The sequence below is a fragment of the Anticarsia gemmatalis genome, chromosome 29 (assembly GCF_050436995.1).
Source record: "Anticarsia gemmatalis isolate Benzon Research Colony breed Stoneville strain chromosome 29, ilAntGemm2 primary, whole genome shotgun sequence".
Taxonomy (NCBI): domain Eukaryota; kingdom Metazoa; phylum Arthropoda; class Insecta; order Lepidoptera; family Erebidae; genus Anticarsia; species Anticarsia gemmatalis.
The window spans coordinates 698530-725088 of record NC_134773.1 but is presented as its reverse complement, the minus strand read 5'-3'; the positions used below and the strand labels follow the sequence as shown (position 1 = coordinate 725088).

Genomic DNA, 26559 nt, shown 5'->3' with positions numbered 1-26559 from the left:
CACTTGAAAGACATGTTTTCGAATATTATCGGGTAATTTCGCCGGAGTGGGGGGTGGGGGGTGCACAATGGATGACAAATTGCCCTGTGACAAAGGCAGACGGTTTATTGGCTACGATATGAGGGTACCGGCGTGTTTTCCGAATAAAAATGGCGTAGATACGAGTTGGGAGGACAAAAAATTATTTAGATTTTAGTTTTATTTGTGTTGTTCTATCTTTGCATTCTTTATCTATCTTTTTAGGTATTTACATTAATGTTTATTTTATATTTAACTAAAACCTGCACTAACTGTATCTGATTAGGTATATTAGAATCACCTACTTAATACTTAAATGCCAGTTGCGATCGGTAAACGATTAATGGGTAATGCATAATATTTTCACCTTGTTTCACAATGCAACTTGCGACTAAATGTCAAACATCCTGGGATAGAATACGTAATTTAGTTCATTCTAGTTTAAATATCAGATAACTAGTAAAAATTGAAAAAATGTAACAAGTTGGCATCAATTTTTCGTTTAGCCATGTTATAAGCCTAATTTTCAGTAACTTAAGCACCTTAATACAAGAAAGAAATCACAAAAAATACAGCAGTAAAAGTAGTAAACTTTCAAAAGTTATCTATGTCTAAGCATAGTTTTACATACGGAAGCCATTCTCTTATACACAACCTTAGTTTAAGACATAGTTTGACTTAAAATAAATAGGCATAGAGTCGACTCTATAGAGTGTCCTATGCTCTATGATTCAGTAGGTGACGCCAGCCACATAATGAGATAGTGTACTCATTGTAGCTAACTAATATTACAACGTGCCATTATATTACATACTAGCGACAACACGCGGCATCGCTTGCAAGGAGATTGTGTTAAAAGTTTAAAAGAATAACTTTATACCTACTTCGCCCGCGTGGTTTGTGTCTTAGGACAGAATTTTCATAGACCAAATCAAATCATTTATTCATTTAGGTCAAATATTGACACTTATGATAGTCGTTACAATTACTGAATCTACCACTAGCTCGGAAAGGGGGTAGAGCCTTATGAGAAGAGCTAGCAACAAAGTCACGGCCATCTATAGCTATACACTTTCATCCCCTATATTATCACCTTGGGGGTAGAATTTATCAAAATCCTTTCTTAGCGGATGCCTACGTCATAACATCTACCTGCATGACAAATTTCAGGTGGATCCGTCCAGTGGTTTGTGCTGTGCGTTGATAGATCACTATGTCAGTCAGTCACCTTTGAGTTATATATGTATTTTAGATTTCTTAGTTTATTTATCTTAATATGCTGACTGTGTTGTAAAATAATATTTTTAAATGTCGATGAGGCGAGGGAAGTTTCGAATGATACAACGAAAATATGTTAATATGTAAAATTGTATATGTAAGAGTCTAATGTTTAAATATTTGCATGCTATTGTTTTTTATGGCGAAATGTGTCACGGACTGCAAAACTTTTATACGATCTTTGTAAATACCACATTTTTGAGCAAATAAATAAATAAATAAACATTATGTTTTCTATAACGCCTTTTTTCCGTAGGGTTAAGCAGAGATCAAAGAACGCCACTTGGTACGATCCTTACAAACTTCCCTTGCTTCATTCACATGTTTGTATCTCTAAACACTCAAAAACTATAAAAATAACTATGCTCAAATGCTAAATCGCATTATTATTAGTATAAAATACATAGGGTAGTTTTATTCAAAATTAATTAAAGCCAATTTTCGTAGCAATAAGTCTTCCTCGTAGCATAAGTACGCCGCCTCTACAGCGGTCTACGATAACCTTTCAATTGAACTTTCTTTCATAGTGAGTAGTTAACCTAGTGTTTCAGTTATTTAAGTCGAAGGCTTGGCTTGATTTATTACATAAATATGACTTTAATATCAATGCAGCTGGTCATTTAAATCCATACTAATATTATAAACGCGAAAGTAACTCTGTCTGTCTGTCTGTCTGCTACTCAATCACGTCTAAACTACTGAACCAATTTGCATGATTTGGTATGGAGATATTTTGATACCCGAGAAAGGACATAGGCACATATACATATGTATATCATCACGCTACGACCAATGGGAGCAGAGTACCAGTAAATTTTTTTACAAAAACGCGGAAAAATTTCACCCATTCTCTCTCATTGGACGCAAGCGAAGTTGCGCGGGTCAGCTAGTTAGGAATAGTCGTTTATTCTTTTCATATTTCAGTGTGCGTTAAATGTCATCGGTTGAGTTTGGCGGCAGCCATCTTCAATGAAATACTATGACATGCCCTTTCCTCTTGTGATAGATATTCCGTTCATATTATCAAAGTAGCATAGACAACAAAAATTCCCAAAATATATTTACCTAACCTCAAACTCAAAATGATAATATAATTTAACCAACGTTATAATGAAAACCAATAGGACGGGCAATTAGTTATGTAATTTGTTAACCGGGTATAACCGGTTAGAGCCGGTTGTAAGCGGTTATTACGGTGTACATAATAATTAATCAGCACAAAATGGCTACTATGAACCGACGCCAGTGAATAAGAGACGAGAGTTAAGAAAAATGGAGGAGGCAGATAAATATATTAATATCTATACTAATATTATAAAGCTGAAGAGTTTGTTTGATTGATTGTTTGTTTGTTTGTTTGAACGCGCTAATCTCAGTAACTACTGGTCCGATTTGAAAAATTCTATCAGTGTTAGATAGCCCATTTATCGAGGAAGGCTATAGGCTATATATCATCACGCTACGACCAATAGGAGCAGAGCACCAGTGAAAAATGTAAAAAAAAACGGGAAAAAGGATGGCTCTCTTATGTGACGCAAGCGAAGTTGCACGGGTCAGCTAGTTATAAAATACAACTTTAACAAATAATTACTTAAACTTTTGACTGCCTCCGTGGCGCAGTGGTTTAGGTCGCCACGCCGCCCGCCGTTGAGAGGTCGTGGATTCGATTCCCACATGGAACAATTATTTGTGCGATCCACAAATAATTGTTTCGAGTCTGGTTGTACTTGTGTCCGTTGTTTGATTATTGTATCAACCACATTGTAAAACTTTTGGCGATTGAAAAGAGTGTGTGTGAGTTTCTCGCTAGCTCTTCTCATAAGACTGTACACTTTCCGAGCTAGTGGTAGATTCAGTAATTGTAACGACTATTATAAGTGTTAATATTTGACCTAAATTAATAAATGATTTGATTTTGATTTTGCCATACGATAAAATAAAATATTCAATAAGTATAGCTAAATATGTGTTTGTACATCGATGTTATAACAAATCATATTTCGCGAGTGAATGCAGGCCTTACCGCGGAATGTAATAATTACCGGCGGGGCTGCCAACACACAATAATAGTCGCGTTCATGGGTAATATTGAGAATGTGGCTGTTTTATAAATATAATAATTATTTTAGTATTGGAGAGAATAATTTTACATTCTGAAGATGTGATTTCCATGTTCGCACCCTTTGTGAAGTAAAGGCATAAGCGACTCGACGTCAGTACAATATTATGACATTATTACTCCGAAGGTGCTGTTTGTAAAGTTACAAAATTAGTCCTTTTTTGTCTTTGTTTTTGTTGAGTCTTTTAGAAAGACATATTGCTCTGATCGCGATATACTCATAAATATACGTTGTTCTTATCACGAGTCTCAATATTCATAAGCCGATAAAAATACCGAAATCTTGAAGTGAATAAGTTATTTATTTCAAGTAATGTTATTCCCTTTATCATACGGTAATTCTCACATAAAGAATGACTCTTGGGCCGCGGGGTCTTCTACAAACATACAAACAATGAACACAAAAGTGCAACCAAACTCGAAACAACTGCCCTTGCATCTTACAAAAGGAAACATTTGTACCATCTCAGCGTCGAACCTGCGACCATTGAAACGCAAAATACCGTAAAAGTAATCACCTTAACTACTACGCCACTTAACTCATAAAAACACTACCGTCCCATTAAAAATGTTTGCATTCAAGTTAATCTATTATTGCCATAATATAATAGAATATTTGTCACCGATGATCAAATATTATTTAACGTTGGCAACCCTCGCCCTGTGGTAGGTATGCTTTGGTACGCCGCACCCTGTTATTGGATATTTATAGGGTTCCGCACGCAATATGAGTGAACCATCGCAATTATTATTAGTCGTATGTATAGCAAATTCGGAAGACATTGAAATAATAAAAAAAAAATACTGTTAAATTACATATGTTTATATTTTAACCCTCTTATTCATAAAAATATATGAAGTTATGGGAGGCTTATAGTTTTGTTTCTTTCACTCCTTCGCGAAATGAAAAAGAGAAAACATAATATATTTTATAGTGTGTTTATGAATAAAAGTGTAAAACTTTAAAGTTTGTTATGATATTTAACATGGATGAATTTGAAAGCTTGAGACCAAACATAACTCCTTTAGGGTCAGCGCAGACCAAGAGGAGCGCAGCGGAGAGGATTTTTTTAACGCACTTGAAAATCAACTTTAAATTAATTAAAATAAAGTGCATAATTGCTTGAACCTGACAAAAAATGCTCGCGCGTCCTCGAGGATGCGCGGGTATCCCCGCGCATACTCGAGGACGCGCGAGCATCGTACGAAAAATTTCAATGTTGTTACTGAGTTTAAAGAGAGAGAACGTCATTTTTATTCTTCTTCAGTCAAAAGAGCAATTATAATCATGGCCCAGTTTACCATCGTTGACGAATTTTCACGAAAACTGGCCTGTTTAATGAAGAATGGTAACCTAGAAAGTTTTCCTCGCGCAGGCTCGAGCAGCCGCGAGCATGCTCGAGCATCCGCGAGCCGTAAAGAAAATGCTCGAGACCGCGCGAGGATTATTCCGGTCTGTCTGCGCTGGGCCTTATCTTGCATATAACAACTCCTAAATCATTTTACTTTACCCAAATTAAAAGCAAAAGGAACCGCGTGGTATTTAAATACGTTATATTATTTAAACGTTATGGTTAGTGTTCAACCTAGTGTCAAAGTGGTACGTTTGTCGTGAACTGTTGTTATAAACAACAACGGTGACTTGTATCACGGAGACGCTCAGCTGAAACACTGCACCTACATCTATGTACTGTACAAGTAAACATACTGAGCGTTTACCCGCCGGGGATCACAAATAATAAGTTATTCTATACAGAACCCGTCCGCCATCTTGTCCAGTTCCTCCTTGTCTCTGGTCCGTAGAGATCAAAGTGGAATCAGTTTATGAAATAATTTCATTTTGTTCGCTTTTGATGTGAACTCAGAGGAGAATTAATCGTCATACCACACAGCTAACGATGGCCCGCCATTTTGTTGATATTTTTAATAAAAACGCGACAACAAATTAATATAGGTAGGTATATATGTGTGACTAACATTGTTAATAGCGAAACGTAGGTGTATTTTATACACCTCTACTTACACATTTGTGTGTTTCAGCTTAGCCTTTCTTTCAAACTATCATGTCGGGGAAAAAGTCTTTTCGCATTATTGTATGTATGAACTTGTAATAAAATCTTTTCTTTACACAAAAAAGCTTGATATTTGGGTACCTCACGAGCTCACTGAAAGAAACCTAATGAACCGTGTACCGTGTACTCATTTGTGATTCTTGAAGCCAAAGAGATTATATTACAAGTTCATACATACTATAATGCGAAAAGACTTTTACCCCGACCTAATAATGTTGGAGTCAGCTTGCAGTCTTACTGCATGCAGCTGAATACCAGGATTTTACATGGAGCGACTGTCTATCAGACCTCCACAACACAGTTACCTGGCTTATAACGCGATACTAAGTAAGACTGGTTATCAGACTTTCAAAAATATTTTTTTTTTCTACCCCTTTACTGTCCCACTGCAGGGCAAGACGTGTCTCCTCCCAAACAAGGGGGAGGGGGTTAGGCCTTGACTCCACCACGCTGACCAAGTGCGGGTTGAAAACTTTGCATGTCTTCAATAAATGTACTTAACAAATTTTAGGCATGCAAGGTTTCCTCACGATGTTTTCCTTCACCGTTAGAGCGAGTGATAATTATTTCTAATACTCACTACTGACAACTTCGAAAAGTCATAGGTGTGTTGCCTCGGATTCAAACCTGCGACCACTTGCGTGGGAGTTGCTAACTTAAACCACTCGGCTATCACTGCTTTTAGACTATACAAAACATTAAAGGTCACCAATCTCAAATCAGTCCTTATTAACGTCACTGTACATTGCAGTTTCACCCCTCTTATAACAAATCATTCAGTATCAACAATAGATGTCGCCACTTGTAAGCTAAAGTCAAAATTAGGGTGGATTATGCACCTGCGGGGGTTGCTTTGTCAACTTGTATTTATTATTAGCTGACCCGCGCAACTTCGCTTGCGTCACATAACAGAGAATGGGTCATAATTTTCCCCGTTTTTGTAACATTTTTCGTTGCTTCTCCGCTCTTAATGGCCGTAGCGTGATGTTATATAGCCTAAAACCTTCCTCGATAAATCGACGGTCCCTACGTACAATAACCTAATTGCAAAACGCAAATTTTACAGGAGAGCGGTTTGAAGTTTCAAACACTTGTATCTCAAGTTCTATCAATCGCAGAGCTATGAAATTTTGCACGAAGTCTTTATTTGTTGTCTTTTATAAGAAAATAAAATAAAAACGTTAAAATATATTCATTTTATGTTCCATTGGTCACAACCGTCGTTTTAGATCGGAAACATTCCGACTAGCATTTACCTAAGTGGTAATTACTGATCTTTACATGGGGGATTGAACAACGATCTAAATTGTAACTGCCTTTTACTAAATTTTACGTTGAGTATAATATTGAATTACGGTGTTTGCATACTGGAAGCCATGAGGTAAGGGCTGATAATAAAATAAAAAGAAATATTTTATAAACTTTTTTTATTAAATTCACAATAGGCAACCTTTTTCTTCATCATAAAGATATAAAATATTACATAGTAATAATATTGAGCAATCATAATTAGGTACTTGTTGAATATGGTTGCTCGAGAAAAATGTTTCAAGTATACATCAACACTTCCAAAGAAGGATGATGAAGCGGAGATCGAGAAGGATCAAGAAGCATACACGTTAATATGCCTTTACTTAGAATCTCATCTGTATCCGTATGTTCAAAATCTTACTTACGCAAAAGAAGTGTGGGATGCATTGACAATAATTTTTGAAGACAAGGGAATAAATAGGCGCATAACTCTGATGAATTGTCTCTTGGATAAGAAGCTGGAAAACCACCGATCTGCTGTCATGAGTCACGCTCAAAAGCGTAAAGAAATCAATCAAAGTTTCGATGACGATTCAGTTGCCGTGGTACTTTTGCGAGGTATACCTGATGTTTACCGACTATTACGGATGGCACTAGAGCATTCAGGAATGAAGATTACTTCTCAAAATGTTCGGCAAAAGCTTCTACAAGAAGATAGCGCTCAGAGCTCTTCAAATGAATCCTCGTCGAACTCGGCTTTAGTAGTGAAGAAACAAAACAAAACAAACAACTGCTTTTAATGTGGAAAGAAAGGTCATAAGAAGTCCGATTGCTCGATGCTGGACAAGGATGTGGTCTGCACGCTTACCAACGGTTTCCTCGAAGTCGAAGAAAGTTGCGTTATGCTGTTCAAGTGTTCACTGTCGGTGCACACATCCTTCAGCCCCTCGACGTTTTATCTCGATAGTGGAGCCTCGACACACATGAGTTTTCAGAAGCAGTGGTTTAGAGACTTTAAGGTTACTGATAAGAATGTTGTGACGTGTGCAAATGATGATAGAATGTCAAGTGAAGGCAAAGGTGATATTATAGTTAATGTGATAGGAGTTTTGTTAACTGTAAAAGATTGTTCCTTTGTGCCTGGCTTGAAAGTTAATCTTTTGTCGGTATCTAAGTTGGTACAGAATGGATGGAGAGTTATTTTTGATTCTAATGGCTGTAGGATGTTTCACCAATCGATAAGCGAGATAACGAGTAAACTTGTGGTTACTGCTAGTGAAGTCTCAGGTTGTTGTTTTGCTATTGTAGATGGTGCTTTGGCTACGGTTCTAGTTGAAGACTCGTTGGCACTTTGGCATCGTAGATTAGGGCATGTTAACTTGAATGATTTACGGAAGTTGCCTAACATCGAGGTTGGAGGTAAAAGTGTAATGGAACCTTGTGCTGCTTGTATAAGAGGTAAGGCACATAGATTACCTTTTCCAAAGGGTGAAGCAAGGCGAGCGAAAGACAAACTCAGTTTATTACATGCTGATTTGTGTGGTCCCATGTCGGAACGTTCTTATGGTGGAGCTCGTAACATGTTCGTAATAGTAGACGATTTCACTAGTAAATTTCTTTCTCAGGGAGAAGTCTCAAGCTTTGAACTTTTTCAAAGACTTCGTGAGGCATGTGGAGAACGAAACACGTCTGACAGACCCAGACAGTATTCAAGATGCGGAGGAGAGCTCAGACTCAGCAGATGTGGATACAGATCCTTGTGTTGAATCTGTGGAGCCTGTGAATTCAAATGAATCTGATGCTGAACATTGTGATACAAGAGTCAGAACAGTAAGTGTGAATATCGAGGAAGAGCCTAGGTATCCTTTGAGGAATAGGCTTCGTAGCGTACAAAGTGGACTATATTGCTACAACAGTACATGCAAGTTAGAGGAAGAACCACGTTCGTACAAAGAAGTCCTTCGAAGACCTGATAGCCATGAGTGGATAGCAGCGATGAAGCGGGAGTTGGAGTCCATGAAGGAACACGATGTTCGGAAGGTGATTGAGAAACCCCCTGGAGCCAAAGAGAAGACGTCGGTTGTGGCGATTCCAATATTTCTGCTATACTTGAATCTGACAGTATTTTATCACCGAGCAAATTTGAAGCTAATGGAGCCGAGGGTGGCGTAGGACTCATTTTTGCATGGATTTGAGCCAGATCTTAGTGTTCATCTTTTGATGCTAGCGAAAATGGACCCGAAAAAAATAACAAAAAACAACGTAAAATAACAGAAATGGTAATTACTTACATTTTAAATTAAATATTCCCGATGTAAAATAACTTAAGTGGCAGTTACTTAAAACAGTAGTATATGTTCTCCCACGTAAAAACACTTATGTAACACTTAAGACTTTTTGACTCAAAACATTCCCAAGTAAAATAACGTCACTACCAAAAGCGACTAATTACGTCGGAATTGAATAAAGCTTGTTTAGATTACCAAAAAAGTAATTTAAGTTGATAATGTGATTAAAAATAAACTTTTTACTGACTAATAATTAAAGTTAAAGAAGGTACAATAAAATAAAACGTCAAATTCAACTTACCTGACGATATTTTGATGGTTTTACCTTTATCTTTTACATTTTTCATTTTCTTTTTTGCGCGAGCGCAACAAGCCCGCATGTGGGAGTTACGGGGAGGCGCGCGGGGGTGTTGTTGACTTGCCAATGTAAAATGTCTTAACTCTCACTAGTGACATTTTACATTGGAAGTGTTGTAGTTCTGGGGTTTGTCGAGTGTTGATTTAGGGTAGAATTAAAGCATTTTTACTAATTTTTCTTTGATCAATCGAAAGTATATGACAACCGGAAGGTCACGGAAACAAAAAAGGCAAATCCCGTAAGTACCACTTGAGGGAATGTACGTAGGGACCGTCGAAATGGTCTATCTAACACTGAAATAATTTTTCAAATCGGACCAGTAGTTCCTGAGATTAGCGCGTTCAAACAAACAAACTCTTCAGCTTAATATTAGTATAGATTATACTAGTAATACCCCGGTTTTGCCCGGATTACAACTTTAACAAATGATTACTTAAACCTTTTTACATAGTGTTTTTTAAAAAAGATTTATACCTTTGTCTATAGCTATTTTTAATCTAGACGTTTGTCTGTGTGGTTAACATGGTCACCTCGCCGCAATAACCGTAGCGCCGCGTGTGGTTCCAATAACACCCGGGACTAATCTTTGTGTGATGAGCACGAGTATCTGTTCTGAGCCTGGTTGTCAATTTATTTATATACCTAAGTATGTATTTAGAAGTATATAAGTATGTTTATCAGTAATTTAGTTACCATAGTAGGTACAAGCTCTGATTAGTTTGGAATCAAATGACCGTGTGTGAGTTGTCCAATGATATTTATTTATTTATTTTTGACTAGCAATACACCCTGGTTTTGGCCAGGTTACAATTTTAATAAATGATTACTTAAACCTTCTTCGCAAATTACTCTATCAATTAGTGGAATCTGCATGAAAATTCATTTAAGCATCTGACTACTTGCGACTGTCAAAGATCTTCGAAACAAAAAAGCTCGATATTTGGGTACCTCACGAGCTCACTGAAAGAAACCTAATGAACCGTGTACTCATTTGTGATTCTTGAAGCCAAAGAGATTTTATTACAAGTTCATACATACTATAATGCGAAAATACTTTTTCCCCGACCTAATATTAATCTACGTAATTTCAAAGTTACTTTCCTTGACAATCACTATATTATTAATGAAAATTAAATAAAAATCCATTAAGTCAATTTTGAGTTTATTATGAAATACGGCGAGCCCGCTAATCTTTTAAGTCGGCAATGTAAAATAGAAAAAGTTTAATTTAATCTAAGCTTTTTACCAATGCTTACGTATATTCAGACTATCTGAAGCAGTAAGGTCAGGTGTCCGTAACCGGCGGTCCTGTATAACAATATGTATGTATGTGAATGAAGCAAGGGAAGTTTGTAAGAATCGTACCAAGTGACGTTCTTTGCTCTCTGCCTATGGGAAAATGGTGTGATTTTATGTGTGTATCAAAAATAGTTTAAAATGAAAAGCTAAGGATTGAGATAATTATATGTTTTATTTTATTTTATAAAGACATCTCTCGCACTAAGAATAACTCTTGTGTCGCGGGAGCTTTTATAAAGATACAAACAACTTGACACGTGACAACTATAATTTGTGGATGACACAAGTAATTATCTCAATTGTGGGAATCGAACCTGCGGACCTTCTATTATAAATAAAAAAGATTTATTTAAAGATGGATGTTTGTTACTCTCTTTTACGCAGAAAATACTCAATTAATTATAACAGAATTATGTACACAGCTATAGTTTATAACCTGTATTAACTCTTGGGATACTTTTCGATTACGCGAGCAATATTTTATAAAAATCAATAACATACTAAAGCGACTTATTAAATCGCTAAAATGTATAGAAAAGTGGCGATATACAGTCAAAAAGCATAATAAAATAAAAGTGTTATCTCATTGAAATATAAAGACGGTTACAATGGCGCCCCTCGGTACAGACGATTAATTTAAATGCCGTGAATTCCTGACTCGCAGGGCGGGAATTGGAACCAAAATGGCGGAAAAAAGTTTAAGATTTTTCACTATGAGCTTTTTGGTGAAGTTATAGTTTGTGTAGTTTTTCTTTTGCTATTTATCTGTATAAAAAAGACAACACTTAATTGAGCGGTAAATAGGTACTTAATCATAAATATCAAATTGAATCGCCAAATGTGCTATTAAACGCCAAACTCAAGCACGGCTCAACAAATTCGACAGATTATTGTTTATTGATTTTGTTCAAATATCTTTAAGACTCGGCAAAGGTTTTCTGGAGAGAAAACAACAACAAATATTGTAAAAAAATCGTAGGTGAAGCAGCACGGCTCAATGCAATTTGCTTCTTATGCAACTAACTTCATATATAAAACCCTATTATAATACTTTACAAACATTTTCTCACGAATTACTGTTTATTACAATATAAGAAAAGCCGGTAAGTACTTAGTTTAATTTTGAATGAATTTCAATAGTAATTATTATTGTCCGACATTGCTTTTTAATTGTTATGTAGTGAAGCAAAGTAAATAATGCATCATAAAATTCGCAAAAATATAATTTTAACTGAATTTAACTATCTGTCTTAGATACATAATCTTTTCTTTTTCCGACGGAACATTTTTTTTATGAATATCTCCGTGTTTATAAAGATCGACATAAACAAAATAAAAATAAAAACAAAAAAAAAATTAAAGTTTCGTTCCCAAATCCGTCCTTGGCTAAAGAGACAGAAATTTATATCGTTCGTAATGCAGGCTCCCTTGTATAAAGTGTTCGGTGGATTAGCAGGGAACGATCTTATTGCGACTAATACTATTACACTAGTTTGTTACACGACTTCGCTTCAATTTGAAGACAAATTGGTGGACTTTTGTTCAAGATTTTAGGTTTAAAACAATTATTAAGATATAATATATTGTCCTTATGAACTAGGTTTTTAGGCTGTGTTTGAGTATTTGGTCAAAATAACCTTTTTAATTATTTGTCTATAATCGTTTTTATTTCTTTGCCGAACTTTACTCAAATAATATTAATTTTATTAAAAAAATACGCCGATTATAAATTCGTACTTCGTTGTAAAGTTAATGTAATGTACTAGAAACGTACGACCATTTTATTTCAAACGATCTTATAGAAGCAAGGCAACGGGTCTATCAACTAAATGCCAAATAGAAAAAGAGAAGTATTCTTCAATAGTATTTATATATAATTTGTACCTCACTAAACAGGTAATTGAAAAACCCACCCTTCCCTCTTATTTACAGCGTATAGTGCCATCTACCGGGCTTAGTTATAAACTTTGGCAAGCTGCTAAAATAATAAAAAATAATCAGTTCATTATGTATGTCATTTAATTTTTTGTCTACAATATATTTTTATATAAATTAAATAAGATTATATTTAAACCACGTTAACTTCATGTTTATTAAGTACCTGTAGTAATAAAACCTTTTTACTCCTTTTGTATTTCTAAACGAAAAACCCAACGTCATCTGTAAACGTCAAATTCAAATTTGAAATTGACATTTGTTAAGTCACAGCTTCACAACAATTTTTACTTTCAAATTCGTTCAATTATTTTATAATTACCCCCTATTACTTGCTATGAGTACATCAACTAAAAGGAAACCAGAAATGGACGGTAATTATACATCATTTCCCGCCATTAAAGACGAGGTTCTGTTAGAAATATGGGTGCGGTTTGCGGTAAACTATGTTTTCACGTTGCAGATGATAAAACGCCGAAAAAACCGAAAATGGAGTGTCCCTACGGTGATAAATGCTATAGACTGAATCCTATACACTTTAAGGAATACAGCCATGCACATTGTAAGTATTAAAAACACAAAATTTTAATATATTTCGAATCTTCAAAAAATATCCTCCTTGCCATATTGTCTTTACGTTTTAACAAAATTTTGGGTGAAAGTAAATTAAATTTACTTGTAATCTGCCCTTAATCAATTCTCAGCTAAAATTGTGTCTAATTTATTCGAAAAGTAAGTTCTGAAGTATTAATAGACCACTATTTTTCAAACTTTTTTTGTGTTTATCTGACTTCAAAGTCGAAACATAGAAAGTTTTTAAGAATCGTAGCAAATAGCATTCTTTGTTGTCTACCTACCATGAGCAGGTAATGGTTTTATGTATCTATACTAATATAATAAAATTGTAGACTTTGTTTGTTTGTTTGAACGCGCTAATCTCAAGAACTGCTGTTGCAAATTGAACAATGCTTTTATTGTTGGATAGCTTGTTTATTGAGGAAGGCTAAAAGCTATATATCATCACGCTACAACCAATAGGAGCAGAGTACCAGTAAAAAATGATACAAAAACTCGTAAAATTATGACCTATTCTTGCTTATGCGACGCAAGCGAAGTTGCACTAGTCAGGTAGTGTAAAACAAATATATTTTTCTTCCAGTAGAATCAATCCTAGACTCGTACACTGGCAGCGGAGACTTCCCTCTGCCGTCCAAGTACAACGCACAGAGACAGATGTACGTAGATCAATTGAAGATGATGCTGCACAAACAGATCTACACGCCCGGGAAGAACTTTGAACCTAGTAGTAGGTATGTCTTTATTGTATTATCTATGTATCGTATGCTTAGTGGCCAACCTAGTGTCAAAGTTGTTCAAGCCCAAAAGGCCTTTGACATGGCTTAACGACTGTTGTCTTAATTGACAACGGTCTTTAAGCCTTTTTTTTTCACTGGCTTAAATTGAATATTGTTATTTAATTTTCAGTACATCACAATCATCAGAGGTCCCATCTCCAGCAAGTTCTGGAGAAAGCAGTAAAGAGAAGTCTCCTCGAGTAGACCTCAAGACTACAGAGACCAGGTCACCTGCTGCCCCTGCTGCTTCTGCTGCACCTGCTTCAGGACCCTCACAGAAGAATAGAGGTACATTTAACATTTTTAATTTGAGGCAAAGTTACACCAGGCTAAGTAACCAATTCATGGGCAAAGTTAAACCTCACCCTCTACTTAAAAGAGTGTGTGAGTTTGTTGCTAGCTCTTCTCATAAGACTGTACACTTTCCGAGCTAGTGGTAGATTCAGTAATGGAGAATGTTACTAGGTATGCCAAATCGCTTGAAATTTTGACTCAGTAAAGCCTGTACATGTACATGAAAACTAGTTTTTGTTTTAGTCAAAAATACCAAGTAGTTTTGATTTTACAAGCATTCAAAGTTTCAAAAAATATCGAGTCCCGCTAACAGCGTGACGTCATAGTACACCATGCCGCGCGGGCCGCGTCCCGCTTAATATCAAGTCTCCAGCCGTAGATGTAATAGCTTATGCAGTATTTTGTTGTGTTTTCGTCTGCTTATTACATTTAAAGTGTAATAATAGTAAATATTATTAAAAAAGACTATGTGAGCCAGACTTACCGTAATGTACAATGACGTCACACCGACTCGCGCGGTTACAACTTGTTTTACTTATAAATCGGAAACTAATTGACGTATCAAAGTAATTCTTTCACTAGTATTTTTTTTAGTTTTAACAGAGAATATGGAGAGCTAATAATCCAAATTTGTTAACATTCTCCATTGTAACGACTATCATAAATGTCAATATTTGAACTAAATGAATAAATGATTTGATTTTGTCCTTATTTGGTAAAATTGTCAATTTTACATTTCTCCTATTTACCAACATGGCAAAGTTCCACCTGGCAAACTTACACCTGGCAAAGTTGTACCTGGGCAAAGTTGTACTTGGCAAAGTTGTACCTGGCGAAGTTGTACTTGGCAAAGTTGTACTTGGCAAAGTTGTACCTGGCAAAGTTGTACCTGGCAAAGTTGTACCTGGCAAAGTTATACCTGCAAAGTTGTACCTGGCAAAGTTATACCTGCAAAGTTGTACCTGGCATAGTTGTACCTGGCAAAGTTGCTCCTAGCAAAGTTGTACCTGGCAAAGTTGTACTTGGCAAAGTTGTACTTGGCAAAGTTATCAAACCTCCCCTCTATTCCAGACAGTGACTACCACCCAATAGTCCCTCCGACCCGCCGCGTGGAGGACTTCCTCACCGTGGTGGCACCGCGCGGCAAGATGGCCGCCAAGCACGCGGCCGCCGCGCCATATTATATATTCTATACTACTATTAAAGACAGCAAACAAACTCATGTCCAACCTTATTCTATTACTTTTCAAGGTATGTTGTTTTTATTAATATATATCAGTCTAGCCTTTCTTCCAACTATGTTGGAGTCGGCTTCCAGTCTCACCGGATGCAGCTGAATACCAGTATTTTACATGCAGCGACTGTCTATCTGACCTCCACAACACAGTTACCTGAGTTATAACACGATATTAAGTAAGACTGGTTGTCAGACTTTCAAGTTGTTATTGACTGTCAAATATCTATGAAAATGGCGGGTGTGACCCACAATTAAACGTGCCTTCCGAAACACGGAGGCACTCGATATGTATGAGATGGTCACCCATCCGCTGACCAACCTCGGCAAGCGTAGCTTAACCTTAGATATTTATCTTAGCTTGTGGATACTTACTCAAAAATTTTAAAATAGGGACTTTGTTTTAAAAATAGTTTAAATATTACTATCTAATAGATACTTAGAAGTAACTTATATAACAGTCCTATAATGTAATTTTTGTTTATTTCAGAGATTCTAGATCGCAGTCTAGGTGAACTGAGATGTTCCTTACAAATTAACTTTATGGTCGAAATAGGATGGCTATTAGCACAGTACTATTTCGCTGGATATAGGTAAGTTTAACTTACATACATGCATACTGTGGGTGACAAATATTTTTTAAAAAAACACCAGTTAAACATAGTAATAATATCAGGTCGGGGAAAAAGTCTTTTCGCAATATAGTATGTATGAACTTGTAATAAAATCTCTTTGGCTTCAAGAATCACAAATGAGTACACGGTTCATTAGGTTTCTTTCAGTGAGCTCGTGAGGTACCCAAATATCGAGCTTTTTTGTGTAGAGAAAAGATTTTATTACAAGTTCATACATACTATAATGCGAAAAGACTTTTTCCACGACCTAATATTTATAATATTTTCAGTGAAAAAAAACTCACAATACTCTACGGAGAAGAATGTTCAGAATTAAAGAACATAACTAAGAAGAAACCTCGTGTTGAAGCGCATCAGGTCACTATGTCCACACCGTTCGGGAAACATCACACGTAAGTTAGTGCAGTCCGACTGCGAGTCAACTGCTAACTAACTGCAGTTACTGCAGTCCGGCTGTGAGTCAACTGCAAACTAACTACAGTTACTACGGTCCGACTGCATGCCAACTGCAACCTAAATACCGTTTCTGCAGTCCTACTGTAAGCCAACTGCTAACTTATTACAGTTACTGCGGTCCGACTGCATGCTAACTGCAAACTAACTACCATTACTGCAGTCCGACTGTGAGTCAACTGCAAACTAACTGCCGTTACTGCAGTCCGACTGTGAGTCAACTGCAAACTAACTACAGTTACTGCAGTCAGACTGTGAGTCAACTGCAAACTAACTACAGTTACTGCAGTCTGACTGTGAGCCAACTGCGAACTAACTGCAAACTTTATGATTATAAATTAACATTGACTTATTAAATTTTTAAAAACTTACCTTCTTATTCCTAAAAGTATATGAAGTTATGAAAGGCTTATAAAGAGTTTGGTTTCTTTCACTCCTTAGCGAAATGAAAAAGAGAAAACATATTATAGTAGTATTGTTTTTATTTTTCTAATAAAAATACATACATTTTTTGTATTTTCACAGTAAAATGATGATCCTATGTTATGAAGACGGGTCTTTAAGAGTGGTCATATCTACTGCCAATTTGTACTACGATGACTGGGAGAATAGGACGCAAGGGTGAGTTTTATTATAATAATATATACATACAAACATACAATGACATACATACATAATATCACACCTTTTTCCCATAGAGGTAGGCAGAGAGCAAAGAACGTCACTTGGTACGATCCTTACAAACTTCCCTTGCTTCATTCACATACATACATGTTGTCATTATATTAAATACTATTAATAATGTACTTCTAACCAAAATTCGGCTAAGACAGTTTCATTGAGACCAGTGAACTGTGTTATTTAATTGAGAGGTCGTGAGTTCGATTCCCACACGCTAAAATAATTTGTGCGATCCAAAAATAGTTGTTTCGTGTCTGGTTGTACTTTTTGTCCGTTGTTTGTATGTTTGTAAAAGTCTCCGCGACACAAGAGCAATTCGTAGTTGTCTTTTCTAAAACAAAATCAAAACACACCGGTCGGTAAACGTTCTGTGAGTTAAGCAGTCCTTAGTGCGGACATTCCATAGATGGGTAACTGCATAGTGTTATTTGAATAGTCGGCCCCTGTTGTTGTCAATTAAGATAACCGTCGTTAAACCATGTCAAAGGCCTTACGGCTTGAACAACTTTGACACTAGGTTGACCACTAACCATACGATAAAAATATGTAGTAATTTTTATTTATCATCTATACATATAAAAATGAATTGTCGTTCGTTAGTGTCGCTAAAACTCGAGAACGGCTGGACCGATTTGGCTAATTTTGGTCTTGAATTATTTGTGGAAGTCCAGAGAAGGTGTAAAAGGTGATTAAATTTGAAAACGCGTGGTATTAATAAAAACAAGAAAGCGTGAGCGGAGCTGCGTGGGTCAGCTAGTTTCAAATAGTCTTTTATAATTTCCAGGTTATGGTTCAGCCCCGCATGTCCCGAACTGCCGGCAGACGCCATGCCTCATGATGGGGAGTCCCCGACCATGTTCAAACGAAGTCTGCTGCGGTACCTCAACCATTATCACCTGGCCGCACTCGCGTATTACGTGGAGAGAGTGAAAAGATGTGACTTTAGTCATATTAAGTGAGTTTTTTTATTCATACTATCCATACTATATATCTATACTAATATTATAAAGCTGAAGAGTTTGTTTGTTTGTTTGAACGCGCTAATCTCAGGAACTACTGGTCCGATTTGAAAAAATATTTCAGTATTAGATAGCCCATTTATCGAGAAAGGCTACAGGCTATATATAATCACGCTACGACTATTAGGAGCGGAGATGTAACGAAAAATGTTACAAAAACGAGGAAAATTATGACCCATTCTCTCTTACGTGACGCAAGCGAAGTTGCGCGGGTCAGCTAGTTCTCTGATAAATTATTTATTAGGAAAAGTGACGGTGATCATCAGTCTAGTCTTTCTTCCAACTATGTTGGAGTCAGCTTCCAGTCTCACCGGATGCAGCTGAATACCAGTGTTTTACATGCAGCGACTGTCTATCTGACCTCCACAACACAGTTACCTGGCTTATAACACGATACTAAGACTGGTTGTCAGACTTTCAACTACTTTGAAACTACTACTACTACTTTCTGAGTACTGTTAACGGCTGTCGAAGATCTCTTAAATTGACAGCCGAGACACACAATTTAGCGTACCTTCCGAAACACGGAGAAACTCGGTGTGTATAATATGATCACACATCCTCAGAACAACCTTGGCCTCCGTAGCTTAACCTCGAAGTTGAGAGAGAGAGGGAGAGCGAGAAGGAGAGAGAGAGGGAGAGAGAGAGGGAAAGAGAGAGGGAAAGAGAGAGGGAAAGAGAGAGGGAAAGAGAGAGGGAAAGAGAGAGGGAGAGAGGGGGAGAGGGAGAGGGAGGGAGAGAGGAAGAGAGAAAGGGAGAGAGAGAGAGAGAGGGGAAGAGAGAGAGGGGGAGAGAGAGAGAGAGAGGGAGGGAGAGAGAGAGCGAGCGAGAGAGAGAAAGAGGGGGGGGGAGAGAGGGAGACAGAGAGAGGGAGTCAAGTTCACCTTTATGTATAATAGCTCTTATGTAGGCAGCTCCTCGCATGATCAATTATTGTATCAACCACATTGTAAAACTTTTGGCGATTGAAAAGAGTGTGTGAGTTAGTTGCTAGCTCTTCTCATAAGACTGTACACTTTCCGAGCTAGTGGTAGATTCAGTAATTGTAACGACTATCATAAGTGTCAATATTTGACCTAAATTAATTATTTTTTTGATTTCAACAGGCGTGATATGTATATTGTTTCAGTGTGTTCCTAGTAGCATCGGTCCCAGGTTCTCATCCCGACATGGACTGGGGTATGTTGCGGGTCGGTACCTTGTTGAGGCAACACTGCGCTTACGCTCAGAAAGCACCGCTTATTGCTCAAGCAAGTAGTATCGGAAGCTATGGGAAAGAACCGAAGGTATATTTATTGTATTTTCTATGGGTTTCAGTTGCCTAAAATAAAGGAAAAAAATAAATAAATTTAACCCATTAATGTCCCACTGCTGCGCAAGGGTCTCCTCCCGTAATGAGGGAGGGGTTAGGCCTTGAGTCCACCACGCTGACCAAGTGCGGGTTGGGGACTTTGCATGTCCTTAATAAATGTTTTAAACAAATTAAATAAAGGAATAAATAATTAAAGACAACTCCCGCACTAAGAATTGCTCTTGTGCCACGCCGCTACCATTGCGCCGGGAGGTCGTGGGTTCGATTCCTGAAACAATTATTTGTGCGATCCACAAATAATTGTTCCGTGCCTGGCTGTACTATGTGTCCGTTGTTTGTATGTTTGTAAAAGTCCCCGCGACACAAGAGCAATTCTTAGTGCGGGAGTTGTCTTTTTAAAACATAAAATATATATATTTTGTTTCAGTTATGGCTGACGGGTGACTTTCTACATAATTTCACTAAGAGTCGCGACATGCCTCAAATGCTGTCTGCGCCGCCTGAACTCAAGATAATATACCCGTCTTTACGTGAGTTTTATAAAGTATTCACACATTTTTAATTACATTTTTGGTCGTTTACATACATGTTCAATACAGTTTACATAAGGTTATATACATTGACATACATTTTTGTCACGATTTTACAAAGAATTTTATACATTTTTTTATACATGTTATGTACACTTTCTGAAATTTTATACATTCACAAATATTTGCGTTCACTATTCACACGTAAATAAAATGTAAATGTAAAAAATGTATGCAAATGTCAGCAAAAGTTATGTACATGTCTGTTAAAGGTTTAGCTAATGTATTTTATTGTGGGTAGCGCAGAAGTTATGGTTGCCATGCCGCTACTATTGAGTTGGGGGGGGGGGGGTCGTGGGTTCGATTCCCACACGGAACAATTATTTGTGTGATCCACAAATAGTTATGTCATGTCTGGTTGTACTTTGTGTCCGTTGTTTGTATGTTTAAAAGTCCCCGCGACACAAGAGCAATTCTTAGCGTATTTTAGAATCTATTTTAGTGTAGATAAAATGTATTAAGTCGGGGAAAAAGTCTTTTCGCATTATAGTATGTATGAACTTGTAATAAAATCTTTTCTCTACACAAAAAAGCTCGATATTTGGGTACTTCACGAGCTCACTGAAAGAAACCTAATGAACCGTGTGCTCATTTGTGATTGTTGAAAACAAAGAGATTTTATTACAAGTTCATACATACTATAATGCGAAAAGACTTTTTCCCGACCTAATATGTAAAGTTTAATAAAATATATGTATATGTTACTGTAAAAGCCCGGACTGCGGTAAATCCTAAGATTTTTCGGGAAAACCTAAGATTTACCAATTCTCAATGGTAAAAGTCCGAATAATTCTTTTATTTCGAACTTTTACCCCTATTCTCTTGGTAAATCTTAGGATATACTATATATATTTTCAGAGAACGTCCGTCAGTCCCACGACGATTTGCTCGGCGGAGGATGTCTACCTTACGCTGCTGATGCCCACGCGAAACAGACGTGGCTTAATGATTTCTTATAGTAAGTACTATCTATCTATAGTATGGTTAATGCTGCCGTCCTCTAACTATCATGCCGTTATCTACAAAAACAATTTTGTATATAACGGCATTTTGTTTCAAGATATTCGCGAAAAGGCGCGAGAAAAGAAATATGCAATGCTGTTTCCAGATGCTGCTAAAGATATTTCAAATCGCAGTTTCCAGATAGTTACGAAACAGCATTGCACATTTCTTTTCTTGCGCCTTTTTATCGAATATCTCGAAAAATTGTTTTTGTAGATAATGGCATTATAGTTAGAGGACGGCAGAGTGGACAACCTAGTGTCAAAGTTGTTCAAGTAGCCTAAGTGACCTTTGAGGCGTGCAAGCTCTCAGGCATGTAAGGTTGCATCACGATATTTTCCTTCACCGTTGAAACAAATGATCATTATTTCTAATACACACATAACTTGGAAAAGTCATTAGTGTTGCCTCGGGTTCGAACCTGCAACAACTTACGTAAGAAGTGTTAACTTATACCACTCGGCTATCACTGCTTTTTCATTGATTAATAAAATTTATTATTTTATTTTTCAGTCAATGGCAAGCCCGTCATACCGCTCGCAATAAAGCGATGCCCCACATCAAGTCCTACACCCGCCTAGTGGGGGGCGAGGGGGGGGAGGTCCCCTACTACCTGCTAACTTCGGCCAACATCAGCAAAGCGGCTTGGGGGCAAGTTAATAAGGGGAATGGAGCCTTAAGGCTTATGAGTTATGAGGCCGGAGTGTTGTTTCTACCTAAGTTTGTTGTAAGTACATCTATCTACAATTCTAAATATATATAACTCAAAGGTGACTGACTGACATAGTGATCTATCAACACACAGCACAAACCACTGGACAGATCGAGCTGACATTTGACATGCAGGTAGATGTTATGACTTAAGTATTCCGCTAAGATAAATCTAAATAAAAAAGGACTTTGATCAATTCTACCCCCAAGGGGACAAAATATGGGATTAAAGTGTTTATGGAAATTTTGTCATAAGTCACAAATCACGCGGACGAAGTTGCGGGCAGAAGCTAGTACATACATAAAATCACGCCTTAATAGGCAAAGACCAGATAATGCCACTTGGTATACGATCCTAACAAACTTCCCTTACTCTACCTCTCGGGTTCAAGTCACCACTAGCAGGGTAAAATGAATTAAGAAATGAGAGTACATTTATATACTACTAGCTGACCCGCGCAACTTCGCTTGCGTCCAATAAGAGAGAATGGGTGAAATTTTTCTCCGATTTTGTAACATTTTTTACTGGTACTCTGCTCCTTTTGGTAGTAGCGTGATGATATATAGTCTATGTCCTTTCTCGGGTATCAAAGTATCTCCATACCAAATTTCATGCAAATTGGTTCAGTAGTTTAGGCGTGATTGAGTAGCAGACAGACAGACAGACAGACAGAGTTACTTTCGCATTTATAATATTACTAGCTGACCCGCGCAACTTCGCTTGCGTCACATAAGAGAGAATGGGTGAATTTTTCCCCGTTTTTGTAATGTTTTTTACTGGTACTCTGCTCCTATTGGTCGTAGCGTGATGATATATAGCCTGTAGCCTTCCTCGATAAATGGGCTATCTAACACTGAAAGAATTTTTCAAATCGGACCAGTAGTTCCTGAGTTTAGCGCGTTCAAACAAACAAAGAAACAAACTCTTCAGCTTTATTATATTAGTATAGTAATTATATGTGCTATTTATAGGGACGCTGCCCCCGCCGCCGCAGCCGGCCCGTACCGTGCCGCAATACTAATATCGTGATATCTCCTAAACTATATGTCTAAATAACACACTGTAAACTGCAAAAATAATCTAAATTAAATGCTCGTGATGATGAACTTACTTATTTTGATAAGGATATATGTATTATTGGTTATATCACCAGTTAAACATCACCCAACGAATTAAATGTTTTTTTAATACAGAAAAGTAGTTTTTTGACTTAAATAAAAAAGCTGGATATATGTCATCGCGGACTTTTTTGTAGAACTAATAAAGACCAATGTTTTTGCTATACATTGTTCTTACTTGTATCCAACGGTATAAGCGGCGCACGCACAAATGCAATCTTCAATTAGATTTTTTTTCTGACTTCTTGGACATAAATCGCTATAACTCAGCTAATATAGTTTCAATGTATTTCAATTATATATAAAAACCTGTCGGAGAAAATACTCTTTCTATTAGTGAAAACCGCATCAAAATCCGTTGCGTAGTTTTAAAGTTTTATGCATACGAAGGGACTACAGACAAAATGGGCGACTTTGTTTTATACTATGTAGTGATTAGTATGGATATGGATTTTTGCAATATTTTTGTGTAAGATAACCACTTATGCATATTGCTAACTTTCTAATTTTTAACGATAAACAATATATGTTTTCACCAATCGATAGAGCATGTTTTTCTGAATATTTAGGTACACTTAACTGATTTTTAACAAATCGGACTTTGTATGCGTATAATATCTAAAAATTGTGAAAATGGTTCTAAATATTATTTATATATTTTCAGATAAATGCAGATTTCTTCCCATTGTCAGCTGGAGCTAAGAATCGTTTAATAATTCCTTACGACTTGCCGCCTGTTAAATACACACAAGATATGAATCCTTGGGTTTCTGACTACCTCAGATAACATACAATATGATAAATTTAATTACTGTCCCACTGCTGGGCAAGGGTCTCCTCCCGTAATGAGGGAGGGGTTAGGCCTTGAGACCACCACGCTGACCAAGTGCGGGTTGGGGACTTTGCATGCCCTCAATAAATGTTTAAAAACAAATTTTAGGCATGTAAGGTTTCCTCACGATGTTATCCTTCACCGTTGGAGCATGTGATAATTATTTCTAATACTCACATAACTTCGAAAAGTCATTGGTGTGTTGGGTTCGAACCTGCGACCACTTGCGTGGGAGGTATCAACTTATACCACTCGGCTATCACTGCTCATACGCATACAACATGATGATATAATAATAAATACATATTAGGTCGGGGAAAAAGTCTTTTCGCATTATAGTATGTATGAACTTGTAATAAATCTCTTTGGCTTCAAGAATCACAAGCGAGTACACGGTTCATTAGGTTTCTTTCAGTGAGCTCGTGAGGTACCCAAATATCGAGTATTTTTGTGTAGAGAAAATATTTTATTTCAACTTCATACATACTATAATGCGAAAAGACTTTCCCCCGACCTAATATATGAAATTACACCTTGTTCCCGAAGTTTGTTGACTGCCTCCGTGGCGCAGTGGTTAAGGTCACCACGCCGACATCATTGCGCCGAGAGGTCGTGGGTTCGATTCCTGAAACAATTATTAGTGCGATCCTCAAATAATTGTTTCTTTTCAAATAATCTTTGTGTGATGAGCACAAGTATTTGTTCTGTGCCTGGATGTTAATTTATCTATATAAGTATGTATTTAGAAGTATATAAGTATGTTTATCAGTTATCTGGTTACAGTACAAGCTCTGCTTAGTTTGGAATCAAATGACCGTGTGTGAGTTGTCCAATCATATTTATTTATTTATTTAATTTTTTCAATTCCAAACCAAACAAAATACAATTTTATAATATTAGGATAAATATAATGTTGTTAATCCAGTTATAAGTGTTGCCAAACAACTTGAACACAAGAAGTTGTTATCAAACTGAACGTAGACTCATATTAAAATGTGTTTTTGACATTTCATAAAGAGTAGCTGATTTGACTGATTTCAAGTAATTTTCAAGTGGATCTAAGTTCAAATTGTTTGACAACATTTATAATAAGAAATTAAAATTATTAATTAAGTATGTATTTTTATAAGATTATTGTAAGATATTAATTAAACAATTTTTAAATTATGTGTTTGTTATTTTCTTCTATACTAACTTACCAGCGCGGCTACGCTTACGTCTGAATTGTTCTACTAGACATCTCACTAGTGAATGCAATCCCGATCTCGCGGGATCCCGATCTCGCGAGATCCCGTGTATTTTTTCGGGATCAATCCCGAAGCATAATATGACGAGATCCCGTTCGGGATTGTCGGAGAGGGCATTTTCAGCAGTTGGCTACATTGCAATAGACTTAAGATGCCGATTAGAAGCTCGTACTATTGATACACTTTGTATTTTAAGAGGCTACTTTCAAAATGCCATGTGATTACTTTTTATTTTGATCTCCTGGAGCTACACCTACTTTTTTGATTATGTTCATGTTATTACACCTGTTAATTATGTTACGTTGTTAGTAATATTGAAAAATAAAGGCTTTTATTTTCTTTCAAATAATAATTTATTGCATTCACCACACTATCACACACATATTACATTAAACAAGCCGTTCGAATTGTATTATTTTTACTAACTAGACGGGATCCCGAAAATCTCGGGATCCCGCGGGATTGATATTTCTGATCGCGAGGGATCTCGAGTCGGGATTGCATTCCCTACATCTCACTTATATGACTAAACATTTCCTGAAATTTGAAAATTCCTGAAATGACTGGACGATTCCTGTAATGACTAGACAATTCGTGAAATAACAACATTTCCCGAAATGGCTAACAATTCCGGAAAATTACAAAACATTTCCTGAAAATAACATAATATTCTGAAAATTCCTAAAAAATCCTGAAAATTACTAAACATTTCATGAAAATTACTAATATTCATACTAAAACTATAAACTTGACATGAAATTACCAAAACTTAGCTGAAAATTACTAAACATCATACTGAAATTATTAAACATCATACTGAAATTATTAAACATCATACTGAAATTATTAAACATCATACTGAAATTATTAAATGTAGCGACTATGTCGTACATATCAGCACGTACATAAATATTAGCACGTAGGTATACAGATAGGGCACAAGCATTCACACAGCAACATTCTCACGTATTTGTTAGTATATAAGCACTTGTTATACTCGCAATAAATCAGACTAAAACCATCTCTTGTCTCCTTGTATCCCTTGCCAAATCATCTGGCAAATACAACATCATACTGAAATTATTAAACATCATACTGAAATTATTAAACATCACCTGAAAATATCTTAACACGTTATTAAAATGAGTTAACAAGTTACTTAATATTTCGTGAAAATATCCATACTTACATGTTACTAAAATAAGACAAAATGTTACTAAAATAAGTTATCAAGTTACTAAACTAAGTTGTCAAGTTACTAAAGTTACTTAACATTTCGTGAAGATATCTTTACATGTTACTAAAATAAGTTATCAAGTTACTAAAGTTACTAAACATTACGTGAAAATATCTGTACATGTTACTAAAATAAGTTATCAAGTTACTAAAATAAGTTATCTAGTTACTAAAGTTACTAAACATTTCATGAAAATATCTTGACCTGTTACTAAAATAAG

General features: G+C 36.4%; 1 protein-coding gene across 4 annotated transcripts in view; it reads left to right on the top strand.

Annotated features, from left to right (window-relative positions):
* gkt (tyrosyl-DNA phosphodiesterase glaikit) overlaps positions 1–25022 on the top strand; it is a 62621-nt gene extending 37599 nt beyond the window's left edge. For 2 of the 4 annotated variants that reach the window (XM_076133417.1, XM_076133416.1), the window contains 13 exons: positions 13082–13180; positions 13778–13928; positions 14104–14261; positions 15339–15518; positions 15992–16094; positions 16406–16528; positions 17115–17210; positions 18055–18225; positions 19419–19575; positions 20029–20131; positions 21050–21149; positions 21707–21920; positions 23688–25022. In XM_076133417.1, coding sequence (XP_075989532.1) covers positions 13108–13180; positions 13778–13928; positions 14104–14261; positions 15339–15518; positions 15992–16094; positions 16406–16528; positions 17115–17210; positions 18055–18225; positions 19419–19575; positions 20029–20131; positions 21050–21149; positions 21707–21920; positions 23688–23810 — 1752 coding nt within the window. In that variant the 5' untranslated portion in view covers positions 13082–13107 and the 3' untranslated portion in view covers positions 23811–25022. The other 2 variants (XM_076133415.1, XM_076133414.1) reach the window with 2 other exon arrangements.
* Positions 25023–26559: the final 1537 nt, after the last annotated feature.